At 42.1% G+C, this 14298-nt stretch overlaps 1 protein-coding gene across 1 annotated transcript in view; it reads left to right on the top strand.

The window, feature by feature from the left end:
* The window catches only part of LOC137429355 (junctophilin-3-like), a 91929-nt gene extending 84976 nt beyond the window's left edge, over positions 1-6953 (top strand). Inside the window, exons 6-8 of the mRNA XM_068119308.2 lie at positions 3590-3957; positions 4379-4473; positions 6830-6953. Of these exons, the coding sequence (XP_067975409.2) occupies positions 3590-3957; positions 4379-4462 (452 nt within the window). The 3' untranslated portion in view covers positions 4463-4473; positions 6830-6953. The remainder of the gene's footprint in view (positions 1-3589; positions 3958-4378; positions 4474-6829) is intronic.
* The last annotated feature ends 7345 nt before the right edge of the window (positions 6954-14298 follow it).

Raw genomic sequence — 14298 nt, 5'->3', positions numbered from 1 at the left:
AATGGTAGCGCCTCATTGAACATTGCAGGAGCTACGGTTCCATGCTGGGGGGGGGGGGGGGGGCTGTTTTACATTTGTGGGGGGTAGCTCATGAAATACATTAGTCCAGGTAGCATTGTATAGGTAGTGTGCTCCGAGTGTCGTGATGAAGAAGAAGAAACCTCCATGTACCTAAGTAGGGCATCCGTTAGACCGGATGTCGTGTAAGGTCGTCCCCATGGACAAGATTTGTCCCCATGGCAAGGGGTGGGGCTATGTTAATTAGGTATGGTTTACGGGTAATTAATTCCCTGTATGTAAATGCCTCTGTGATTATTCCTTTGTTCCTCAGGACACTACACGACACACACTACCAGCCAAGCGATCGGCGCGTAATTATAAACATTAAATAAATTGACCGGATTCAGACATTTGAACAACGCCACTGTTGCCACCAGCCGAGCCATCACAAGGGCACAGGCAGGGCCGTGAGGCCCCACCCCGAACGGTGATGATTGGTCCAGCCAATGGAGTGATGAGATGGACTCTTTGATTGGAGCATGCGTGGACGGCATACGTCATCGGATGATGTTCGAGACCGGGGAACAAAAAGACTGAGTCCCGGCATTTTCCTCTGTTGCTTTGTGGATGTCACCACAAGCACACTCTTGTTCATGCTCTCTCTTGTCTCTTCCTTCGTGGATGTCATCACAAGTGTACTCTTGTTCGTGCTCTCTCTTGGCTCTTGCTTCGTGGATGTGATTGTGAGCAGACGCATTGCCATTTTCTCTCTCTTGTGTTGGGACAATCATCGCGAGCGGATGCATCCTTTCCCTGGTTTGTTGGTTCGTGGCTTCATGATGGTTGGGTGTCGTGTGCGCCGGAGAGACCACGGTGCTTTGTGGAAGGAGGTGCGAGAAAGGCGTGAGGGCCTAAGCGCTGCACGTCGGCGGCTGGAGTGAACGCAGCTGCGCGCCAAGGCCTGTTTCCCGCGCAGGGACTCGGGGACCCGTTCGAGGACCGACGGGGCTCAAGGGCCGCTCAAAGCTGAGTACTGAGCAAACAAACCAAACACATTTATTACTTTCAGTTACTTATCCCCTTGTGTTGTATACAAGTCCGTTTGGGGGCACTCCAATAAGGAATTTTAGTTTACTGTGCATTCTGTTGTTACCGGCATTTCTTTCATTAAACCCGGTACTGTTGCATTTTAATTCCGTGTTGGTTTGATTTGATTATCGTGGTTCGAGGACGCTCCAGTGGAATCCGTGCAGGTCGGAGCCTTGCTGCCAGCCGTCTCCTTTTACGCATATAAGCAAGATCTGCCATTGTTTGATTGAACGCCTCGGAGTGTGAAGCTCGATCAGTCATTCGTCCGAGACCGGTCTTTATTGGTACAGACACCAGGTCTTTATTGGTATATTGTTACGGATTTGTCACTTCCGTTGTTGTGGTTTTCATCCACTGTAAACATTTTTGATTCCATGTACTGTTATTGTTGTCATTTAAGGGAAATAGATATTACTATTTTCGAAAGGTAAAAAAGTGAATGTTTTAAATGAAACCGGAACCGAACGACGACGAAGAGGAAGAGGAAAAAAGAAGGCGGAGCAAGTGAAGTCGGACAAGAAGCATAGTTGCTTTGCGGTCTGGAGCGAACATTGGCAAGCAAGTGTCACGAGTGAACTTTGGGTTTTCCGGGAAAGGGATTCCTGCGACAGAGTTGTTATTGCTGTGACAGATTCACCTGCGTGTCAGGTTTTGCGATTGATTCCGAAGAGAATCCGCGTCGTGCCGTTACGTCTCGAGTACGGGCCGTCGGCCATTTTGACTCGCGCGCTTTGTGCGTCGAGCAAGGTTTCTTTGCTTCGCTTCAGCCGTTCTCACCGCATTCAGACGTTTTTCTGGTGTGTGTGTGTGCAACGCGGATTTTGAAGGTAAATCTGAGGTTCGCCGACTGTGAGCCGTGAAACGTCCATACCCGAGGGTGTGATTTCCCAAGCACCTGGAGGGTGCCTTTGGATTTCCCAGTCGCCTTGAGGGCGCCTTTGTGCAGCTTTGGCCGCGTGACTGTGACTGTCATTCGAACGGGATTCTGATCTCGATTGGACATCGTTCTGATGATCGCTGGAGTGGATCGACTTTGGCTTGCAGCCGGGATCGACTTTGGCTTGAATTAATTAAACAAGACAAAGTCAAAGAATCAACTTTGGTTCGAAGCTGGGAAAGAGACATTGGGAATGTTCTTGTTTCACTCACTTGGAGCACAGTGAGTTATATATTACGAAACTGATGGTACCATCATAGGATACATATTGATTGTACTTTTGATTCCTATTATTGTTGTACTGTTGTTCTTGTGTGATCTTAATACAATATTTGTTTGTTGGTAACAATTGGTGTGGCTTCACCATTGATCTTTGACATAGAGAATAACACATTTTTTCTGCCGTGACTCCTCTTGGGGCTCGGAGGTACACCGTGACCAGGGGGTTGGGGAGGAGCACGTAACAATATATATATATATATATATATATATATATATATATATATATATATATATACATACATACATATATATATCAGTGGGATCGAAAACATGAACTGTTCGCATTCCCCTTTTCTCCCGCCTCTGGAACAAACTCCCCCACTCCCTTCAATCCTACTCCTCCCTCCAGGTCTTTAAAACAGCTGTTCACCACCATCGTTTATCTTCCCCTATCCAAAACCTTGATCTTTTCTACCCCGCTAATTCACCCCAGATACACTTTTTTGAAATTCCAACTTCTTTCCTAGAAGTCCTTGCAGTGTCCATATGTTTTATACCTCTCCCACCTCCCCCCAAGCCCTCTCCCTCCCACTGTTCTCTCGATGTCCCGGCTCTCAAATGTTGTGTTTGTGTCCTTCCCCCTCTCTCCCCATCTTGTCTACCGCTCCCCTTATTTTGTGTTTTGTGTGTCGGTTTGACTTTTTGTGTGATTAATGTTAGCTCTTTCACGAGCCTCGATCTTGCATACAAAAATACAAAACAAAAACAAAAAAACAAACAACTGTTGAGCCTTGCTGAGGTATGCGCTCTATCGAGTGTTGTTCTAGCTCATAATGTATATATGTTCCACGCTGGTCCAAACAGTTATTTGTTTCCTGGTTAAATTCTGACCTCTTCTGTTTTGGTCCAATTGTATTGTCCTCACCCGAAGTGGTTGTTTATATGTTGCTCTGGCACCTTTTGCAGATTAGTAGATTATTAATAATTGTTTCGAATTTGACATATGTACCTTTCCAATTATCCAGTACAATAATATTGAGAACAAGTTGAACATCATGCATCATATCTTATCATCCTCAGGTAGCCTTGTTTGAATTACATTCATATCAATTCATAGAACAACAATTCATGTTCAAAAAAGTAAAATGTAAAACTTTCTCCATGACCCTTGCATCATTATTTTCCTTTTCATTTTTTTAGCACTTTCTTCTGTAATTTGTTGTAACCATAGCAGCATATTTGTTAAATTTGATTTCAATTTATTCCTCGAAAAAGCATTTTAAAAATGGGGTTTGCTTTGGCTATTACAAACCATTGTGATGGCCCAATCCATGTGTCCAGGTCCATCTCAGAATGTAATAGAAGCAAGACCACATGCCCCTCGCATTCACTACGAGCAGGCCATGAAGCCTCTTCGACGAAGAGATGACCACAAGGGCTGTGGCAAGGTGCAAGATCCGAGAGGTTCAGTCCCTGATGGCTTATTTCTACGGTTTAGAGGGTCAGACATGCAGACCCTGAAATCAGAGGAAACTTCTGGATACAGAACTGAAGTCAATGTCACAGTTCCGGAAAGCAAGAGAATGGGCCTACAAGGATGTAAGAAGTTTGGTCAAGCAGGTGGATGTGAAACCATGGAGAATAAGGAGCGGGAAGAGGAGGAGGAGGAAGAGATTGAGGTTGTGACGGAGATCATGCACTCTAGCTCGGTGAGCACCAAGAGAGGCTGGTGTACACTTGAGCTATAACATCTACAATGTTAACTTGGTTTTGGAGTTTTGAGTAACCGGTGAAATCCATGATGTTTTCCTTGCCATCCTCATTATCACCTTCATTTTGTCATACGGCATGAATTTCCCCTGCCGAAAGCTTTGTTAATATATTGAGACTTGCTGGGTACGACAGCAAAGCTACTGCAAACATTCCATTCCCAAGGACTTAAAGGAATTAAAGTAAAATTTCTCACCTCCCCCCATTAACTTTGGTCCCAAACAAAGTGAAAACTTGTATCATTGGTTTCTGTAGGAAAACATAAGCAACTTCCCTGCACATAAGCTTTTATTGAACGAGCCCACATGGTCTGACAGATTACACGAGATGTTCCTTCTCTTCTCTTCTTACCCTTTTCAGCAGGACTCTAGGACCATTATTGGAGCCATGGTGATGCTGTTAATAATGGGAGTTGCCATTCTTTTTGCCCACTTGTTGACCTGAGAGGGGACCACGTGAGTTTCACTCAATGGTGTAAATACCGTGCCGTCAACAAATTCTTACTGGAACACGTATTTAAACAGGACTTTTGATCACTTGTGTCTCTGCAAGATAGTGAAAAATTTCATCTCTATGTGTGTTCCTGATGAATTCTTCGTTTTACTTTTGATAACACCAGTTGTGATCTGATTTTAGGCTTTTTGAGTATTGTTCAAATACAATCTCAAGGGCTCGGCTTGCTGTATCGCTGTTAGTTGCGTGTGTTTTATGCCCTTGTGTGTTATGCAGCTGGCTGATCTGGTGGCCAGCTTTGCTATATGGTCAGCTTCTAGATACACCTGCATGAATCCTGGCGTACAGAACAGCATACCCATGTGTTATGTGCCAGGGTGTCATGCACCTGTGTGTTACATGCACCATGTGTGTCTGCCGCCACATGTGTGTCCTGTCCTACGCCATGTGTGTCCTGCACTGCACATGTACTGCACTGCATGTGCCCTGTGCTGTGTGCGTCCTGTTTCACATATGTCATGCACAGTGTGTGTCCTGCCCAACGTGTGTCCGCCACCAAGTGTGTTTTCTGCACACCCATGTGTAGTGTGTACTGTGCCTACGTGTGTGTCCTGCACCCCCCATGTGTAGCCTTTTTATGTTGTGCCTTAGTGCGTTGCGCTCTTTTAAGGCACAATCATATAACTAGCAACTGCAAGTCAGTGCTAGACAGATCAACATTTATCATTTTTATTTTTTGTATAGACGATCGATGCTTGCGGAAGAGCTAGAGCAGAATGGAAGGGAACAAAATGAAAAAGAGAAACACTAACAGCAGAGTAGTGGGAGGAGTTAGAGTGAGATCAAGGGGAGAGGGAGATGGACATTTGTGGGCGACCAAGTTGCATACAAGCTGATTGAAACCAAGGTAATTTAAGATGCAAGACCTATCCTCCAATGCTCAAAGATGAGGTGTGAGTGTGTGTGTGTGTGTGTGTGTGTGTTTAGGTTAAGGTCCTTACTTAAGGAACGATGATTTGCTCTTACTTAAGGAACTTAAGTAATTTAAGGAACTAGGTAAGGGAACTATGTTTTGATATTTACAATTTAAATAAGTTTAACATGGTGTGTGGTGAAATTTACATCATTTTCAGCAATCCTTTAAATTATATTATATTTTAGGAACAGTCGATACTGTATAGTTAATTAAAAGTGTTTGACGTTGGTTGTTATCGCCAAATGTGGGTTTCAAAATGTGGAATGGAGCCTTCCCAGGTCTTGAAGTATCCACCTTCGTGTGTGTATGTCCTCTTCAATGAGTTTAAATCGACAAAACCCACCAATAATTGGCAACACCAATTCAACTTTTCAACTTCAATTCCATTTTTCAATTAAATGTTTCAATTTTTTTCAATTCAACAATTCAACAACAATTCAAATTCAATTCAACAACAATCAACAAATGACAACAACAACATCTCCCCCTTCCCCCACCAAAGCTGCCCATGAAGCTGTTCTATTCAGCACGTTACTGGATCTCACGGAACTCGGTTCCCTGCAAGCAGAACATGGGCCCAATGGGAGTCGCCAAATCTTGGGTTTTCACTCACAGCATGAGTAGGTCAGAAAAACCCAGCAAGCTGGGAGGCCAGGCCACGTTCCAGACTATCGACACGACTCAAGGCACCATGTGCGCAGCCTTCTGCCTCATTAAAGCTGCCGTGCACCAGAAGCTGTTGCATCTGGCACGTTCCTCTATTCCACCTCGGTCTCTCACATCCTCAGCGGACGGAGCCCTGCAAGAGTAGGTCTACCATCGCTCAGGACCCTCTCCCACTTGGGTCTGCCAAATCTCAGGCCTCCCTCCCACTCGGGTCCGCCAAATCTCAGCCCCCCCCCCGCCCCTCCTTCCACTTGGGCCCACCAAATTTCAGGGCCCACTTCCACTCTGGTCCGCCAAATCTCAGGCCCCCCTTCCACTCGGGTCTGCAAAATCTCTGTGTGTGCGTGTGTGTGTATATGTGATAGAATTGTGATGAATAGAAATGAAAAAACAAGATGTGAGTGTGTGTGTGTGTGTGTGTGTGTGTGTGTGTGTATGTGTGTGTGTACTGAAAATAATTTCATTGCAAAATGTGTTTGATTTGATTAACCCACTTCCCCAAAGGTATTCTCTTAGATGTGGGTCAAGCTGGATTACTCTGCTTCTCCAAAGGTATTATTTAAGATGTGGGTCAAGCTAGATGGATTAAAGTTATTTCCAATGGATAGCAGCTTCTTTTTGCAATGCCTCTCATGTGTCAGGATGCAAAATATATGGTCAACAAAACTTATGGTCCATCTCTTTTCCTTCGCCCCACCCCCTCTATCTTCACCAAGGTCTTGCCATGAGATATGGCGCCATCTGCTGGTGACTGCAGGATGTGTGTTCAGACAAGAGTCTTTCCACTGTGATGATGCTAGTCATTGTTCAAACCAGCCAGGAACTGGCTATTTCACTGTCACCTTGACTTTTGTTTCATATTCACTTTTATAATAATTTGTCATACTCTGCACAAATCTTTAGCTGGCACCCTCTAATGGATGAAAGACCCAGACAAGTTATTAGTGATTGAAAAGGAATTGTATGCGCTATCCCTCCGATAGTTATGACGGTGAGATAATATTTGGCAGTTGAGATGCTATCTTGGTGATACTCAGTGGGATTATGCTAAAAACACAAAGCTGGAATATTTAAGGGGGTGAAAGTGCATTGTGCTTTTTCGAAGGACTTCGAAGGACTACACACACTGTCTTGCAAGGACTACACACAAACATGGCATTAGCAAGATCAGTGCAGGATACATTGCGTTTGCGAGGACACGAGGGATGTGCCCCGTCTACAAGGGTCACGTGCGAATCGTCACGTCCGCCATGATCACACACTCGTGTTCGTGAGGACCACATGCAAGTGCTTCTCCACGCTCCACGTCCGCTGATTCCTGCGACCACGAGGGCCATGCTCGTTACACGCATGGTTAGCGTAGGCCATTCCTGGCACGCTGTTTTTTCCAAGAGCAACCTCCGTTATGTGGTTTGTGAGTTCCATGCACAATGCACTAATTTTATAGCATCCCACATGATGTGCTGTGTTTCCGAGGATTGGACGAGCAGTGTTGGTGTTGTTGTTGTTGTTGTATAGCCCCAGACAGTTCTCTCGAACAAACCCACGGCACGGATACAGCCGATCGATCTTCCAGGAGCGACCCTAGAGATCCCCCACATCCAGGACGGCGTACCCCCACAATCACAAAGTCAGGGCCACGACAGAGCTAGAGAGAGAGAGAGAAGAGGGAAATGGCTGGTCTATGGGGACCAATCGACACGCTGACCGCGACCGTGCTGCCCTGACGAATCCGGGCGGCAGGGAACAATGGGGAAGATTTGGCCCCCGACTTACGTTTGGGGGTACAACCACCACAAAGAGGCGTCTCCGATAGTTGCGGACGAACAGTGTTGACGTGGATAGTGAGTGGCATCTAAGGGTTGACACGATCAAAAAAGCATCTGCTCGTGAGGTCGAGTCAAGTCGAGGAAAATGGTTTACTTTTCCTTTTAAATGTAAATCTTACACTTGGTTGACCTGGCGTAACAAATACCTTTCATAAGTGTATTTGGAAAAATTAACCATTTTCCTTCACCTTTATTCGTGTCAGGAAACCTTGATTTTATTGCATCCTTTTTTTTTTACTTTTACATTTTCTTCCTCTTCTGCTTACACTTTTTTTTTCTTTGTTTTTTTTTCAATGTTCCCCACTCTTCTCCTCCCCCCTTCGACAATGCTAATTATTTTTCCTATAACATTTATATTTCTCCTTCAACACGTACTGTTTTATATAACCTAAATTTAAAACTTCCTACGCTTAATGCTGAGATCCTATGCTTTCAACCATCTTTGTTGTTTTAATCGTGGAATCTCAAGGCACAGGAAATATCTCTTCACAGTGCTGTGTGATGGCTCGTCCAATACGCCGCCTTTTGTATCTCACATTCGTTTCTAAAACCAAACCTGGATCTGTGCACACGTATCAATCACATTTAGCGTTATTTAAAACTTAACAGCATGAGAAAATTCCGCCCGCGACCTGAGCTGCATGTGCCAATAATTACTGGTTTTGCACTCTTCTGTCAATTAAATTTTCTTTTTTTTTCTTTTTTTCTTTTGTTCTGACGTTCAATTAAGTTCTGACGTTTCGTGGAATTTCCTGTTCTGAACCTGCATGATGACGCAAGTTCTACCCGAAGTTATTTCCATACAATGTTTATGTTTTACGTCCGTGAAATCGAAGGTTTTTAGATTGCATGGTGTATAAATATAAATGTTCAAAGCTTTAAGGCCTTTTTATAATATCATTTGTCTCATTTGAACGTCGTGATGACCAGCACAACGACCACGTTTTAAAGCTACAAAAACCATGATTACCCTTTGTATTTTCTCCTAAATTTATACATATATATATATATATATATATATATATATATATATATATATATATATATATATATATATATGCATATATATATATATATATATATATATATATATACATATACATATATATATATATATATATTTGCATGTTGATAGGTATATATATATATATATGTATATATATATATATATATATATATATATATATATATATATACAGTCACGTGAAAAAGTAAGGCACGCCATGTAAAGTTTTGACTTTTTAAAAATATTTCAACATACAGCTATTTGATCTTCATTTCAACAATATTGATAGATAAAGGTGATATAATATAACAAATATCATGAAACATTTACATTTCGTAGTCCATTGTATAATTTAAATAAACATAAATGCAAATTTCGCATGTGGAAAAAGTAAGTACAGCCTTGGCTCTAATAGGTGGTATTGCCCCCTTTGGCAGAAAACCTCAAGTAGGCGTTTCTTATAATTGTCTACCAGTCTCTGACATCGACTGGGAGAAATTTTTGCCCACTCCTCCATGCAGAATTCTTTCAGCTGTGCGATGAATGAGGGGTTTCTTGCATGCACAGCTCGTTTCAAATCCCCCCACAACATCTCGATGGGATTTAGATCCGGGTTTTGACTTGGCCATTCCAGAACCCTCCATTTCTTTCTTTTCAGCCATTCCTTGGTGGATTTACTGGTATGTTTAGGGTCATTGTCATGTTGCAAGGTCCACCTTCGGTTGAGCTTCAACTTTCCGACAGATGGCCTCACATTATCCTCAAGCACCCTCTGGTACAATGAAGAATTCAAAGTGGATTATATGATGGTGAGCTGCCCAGGCCCTGATGCAGCAAAGCTGCCCCAAACCATAATATTTCCACCACCATGCTTTACAGTTGGTATCAGGTTCTTGTGGTCAAATGCTGTCTTTGGTTTTCACTAAACATGTCTTCTGGTACTGTGGCCAAATACGTCTACCTTTGACTCATCTGTCCAGAGCACATTGTTCCAGAAGTGCTGGTCTTTGCCTAGGTGTTCATTGGCAAACTTTAGTCTTGCCCTGATGTTCTTTCTGGACAGCAAAGGTTTCCTCCTGGCACACCTCCCATGTAGATCAAATTTGTGCAGCCTCTTTCCAATGGTAGACTCGTGCATTTTGACATCAACTGTGGCAAGAGCTACCTGTAGGTCGCGTGATGACATTTTGGGGTCCTTGCGGACCTGGGCATCTTGCGGTCTGCTCTCAGGCTGAACTTGTTGGGGCGGCCTGGCCTGAACAAGTTGGCAGTTGTTTGGAATCTTCTCCACTTCTAGATGATCTTCCGGACAGTCGAATGATTGATTTCAAATTGTTTGGAGATCTTTTTAAATCCCTTCCCAGAATCGTAGGCATCTTTAACCTTCTTTCTGAAGGCCTCAGAGAGAGCTTGGTTCCTCCAAGATCCTCTCTAACGATGTTCTAATCATTTGCACCTGAGCTGGTGCACCTGATTCTAATTTTAGGTATTTGAAGTAGTGATAAATGTAGGGGTGTACTTACTTTTTCCACATGCAAAATTTGCATTTATGTTTATTTAAATTATATAATGGACAACAAAATGTAAATGTTTCATGATATTTGTTATTGTTACGGACGCGGTTTAGATGTTATTTACCGAGCGGTGGTATTGCCGCGACCTAACAGTCGCGACCTAACTAACAACTCACCCGATTCCACCCAGACGTTGACCAAATCGCGCTATGCCAAATCAATGATGGAAAGGACACAACGACTGGGATAGATGAAACGACGCAAGGGGTACAGTTCTCAAGACCTCCGGAGGAGGGTATAATTACAGTGGTGGAGAAAAGGGGGTTAATTACAAGGCAGAGTGAGGTAAAGACACAGAAGAGATGGGCACTTAAATACCGTCTTATCTTAACCCTGACAGACCACGGACAAACGGACAAGGTAGACTTACACAGGGATTGATGGCAGGAAGGGACAGGTAGTTCGATGGCACAAGGTGCACCTTGGCTCGGGGACAGGATAAAGCACGGTCCAGTCCAGAAGATGCGGGGAGGCCTCACAGCGCTCGGAGGGTACGTCTTGCTTGCTCCAAGCTCAGCGCGCATCTGACGTCACCTCCCCCTCCCTGCGCATGCTCAGCGGGGAGTGACACGCCCTCGGCTGGTTGGCTCCACCCCACTGGGGCCGGTCCGCCGCTTCCATTGGGTGCGGGGGTTACCGGGCTCCGCCCTTGACGAGGAGCTGACATGGAGCCCCTATTTGGTAACCCCGTCGAGCACATGTTCGATGGCGGCTCGTTGGGGAGGCCTGGTGCCCTCCCAACACCCCCTACCAACCAAGCCGGAGTGAGGACGCGCACTCCCCGCGCCCGCCGCTGCCGTTGCTGTTGTTGTTGTTGTTGTTGTTGCTGAACCGTGAGGAAGAGCTGCGGGGAGGTATTGGGAGGTCCTAAACTTCCTAACGGTGCCATACAATCACATTCTGGTGCAACGAAGGGTCAGAATTAATGGAAACGAGTCCTTAACTGACATAGACTAAGAATAACTAGCAAGATGTCCTATAGTTGTCTTACATGAGATGCGGTGAACCTGGGCACGACATTTAATGGGGGAAATAGGGGGAGGTCGGGTCTACAGAGTGTTGTTTACAGAAAATGGGACTAGGGAATGGGGGATTGGGGATAGTTGGGAAGTATTGAGGAAATAGGGGAATATTTACAAGCGGATATGGATGGATGCAAATCCCATATCCGCAACATTATATTATATCACTTTTATCTATCAATATTGTTGAAATGAAGATCAAATAGCTGAATGTTGAAATATGTTGAAAAAGTCAAAACTTTACATGGGGTGTACTTACTTTTTCAAGTGACTGTACTGTATATATATATATATACATATCTACATATATATACCTATCTACATGCAAATATATATATTGGTGCATATATATAAATTGGTGCATATATATACATGCACCAAACCAGGTTTTCGGATGTTTCGATAGTTTCATGTGAAGAAAAAAAATTGTTTAAAATTTTTATTTTGCGGTTTTGTCGTTTTTTCCCCCATTTTACTAGATTGGGTTTAGGCAGCGGGTCATTGTTCGTCATATATATATATATAAATATATATATACATATATAAATATATATATACATATATAAATATATATATACATATATATATATATATATATATATATATATATACTCGTATATATATGCATATATATATATATATATATATATATATATATATATATATATATATATATATATATATATATATATATATATATATATATATATATATACATATACTGTATATATATATATATATATATATATATGTATAATTTTTTTCTATCACCATTTTTACACTGCGTTCCCTGCTGTTTTCAACATTGTAGTATCGAATGGAAGTGGGTCGGAAACAGAGAAAGGACGTGTTCAACGACTGCGACAGAGCACACAAGTGTAATAGACTAGTATTGGTCGGAGATGTCATGGAATCAATTTTTCCACTTTTAATCTGTGCACATGATTTTCTGGGAAATAATTTTCAATCTTCATATTACTTTCAACTCCTTATAATAACCGTTATAATCACAGCTGCCATAATTGTATCTTGTATTTTGCTTTTAAAGCCGAAAGAATGAAAGTGCCTTGTGTTAAACCTCCCGCCTCTGTGCGTAATAGTTTGTACGTTTTTAAAAAATTTCCCACATTTGAGTTCCTCCGGTCCAAACTAGAAACATGCAAACTCTGGCTCGATTAACTTATTTATTTCATCAATTCCCTTCGGCTGTTAGAACAAAACCAACTGGACTTTTTCTCATTTGAATCATTACTGTCACTCTGGTCTGTTGGCAGAATCACGTGTTTTGTGTCTTATTAGTGTATTCATATCATGAGGTTAGAATATAACTTGTACACAATAATTAATTGCGCGATGAGCTTTCCAGAACTGTTTCGTACGCTCTGGTCGAGCGATTGTGAACCTTGTAAAATAAATATTCATATTATTATTATTATTATTATTGATATAACCAATTGCCTTTTGATGTAAAGTCTTGAGGCACGCTGCTGCATGAAAAGGGCTAGCCGGTTGATATTTTAAAAACAAACAAAAAATACTGTCTGTTCACGGCATGATGTCGCAGATTCCTTTGCAACAATGACATTCGAGTGGAGGGGTGAGATCGGTGTTTTGTTTCTTTATTTTGTTTTCCTTTTTCTCTTGTCGGAGTTTTCACAGACTTTGGAGTGTCTTGTACACATTTATATGATTTCTGATGTTGTCTGTTCTTGTCCGAACAGACGGACAATCACAGCAGACTCTTTTGTACGTTTGTATAAGTTTTTGTAAGAAGCTTTTACCGAAAAACCGAATCTCTGCCAGAAAAGAACGTTCTGTGCGACCAACTTTTTAAAAAGGATAAATCACCTTAAACGATCAACAACATACTTTGAGTGTAGCTTTGAGAACACGTGGCACTGTTCATCTTATTGTGTTATTCTCTCACGAATTTACCTTTCTAAAATAAATGTATGCACAACACAATTTTCAATTCAAGAAAAATCGACTTTTGATGAACAGTTCCTATTTTACATTCGTTTGAATTATGTGGTATTTGTTTTTTCTACCTTTTCTATAAACTTTCTTAAATAGCACTTTTAAAGGAAATGATCTCCACACAAAAACTTATCCTCCTCCCTTCACAATTCTCAAATTATTCTTGGTCTGCTTTAACATACATACACACACATACACAATCATACCTACACACATACATGTACATACTCATACATACGCACACATATGCATACATACACATACATACACAATCATAATACACTCATACACACACATAGGCACATATACACACATCCACATAGATACACACATATATACACATACACACTCATACACACACATTGGCACATACACAATTTCACACACCTTACACGAGCGCACACATCTTACACGAGTACACTAACCTTACAGACCTTACATACGAGTATGCACACACATCTTAGACTTTTCACAAGCGTACATACATACATACACACAAACACACACACTCACACACATACATACACACAAACACACACACACAAACATAAATGCACACACACTCTCCCCCACACACATGCACACACATACACACACATACACACACACTTTTGCGTGCAAATGGCACTTTTCTTTTGTTTGATATTGCTTTTGGAATGTTGCACTTCAATCCTATTTACCTTATTCGACGTTCAAATCACTTTGGACTTTGTAACCGAGTTGCGTGTCCTTTACCTTTGTTGTACAATTTTGCATTTTCTGTTCGTGTTATTCGTT

The sequence above is a fragment of the Myxine glutinosa genome, chromosome 6 (genome assembly GCF_964187855.1).
Source record: "Myxine glutinosa chromosome 6, kmMyxGlut1.1, whole genome shotgun sequence".
NCBI lineage: Eukaryota > Metazoa > Chordata > Myxini > Myxiniformes > Myxinidae > Myxine > Myxine glutinosa.
This window is presented reverse-complemented; position numbering and strand designations above follow the sequence as displayed.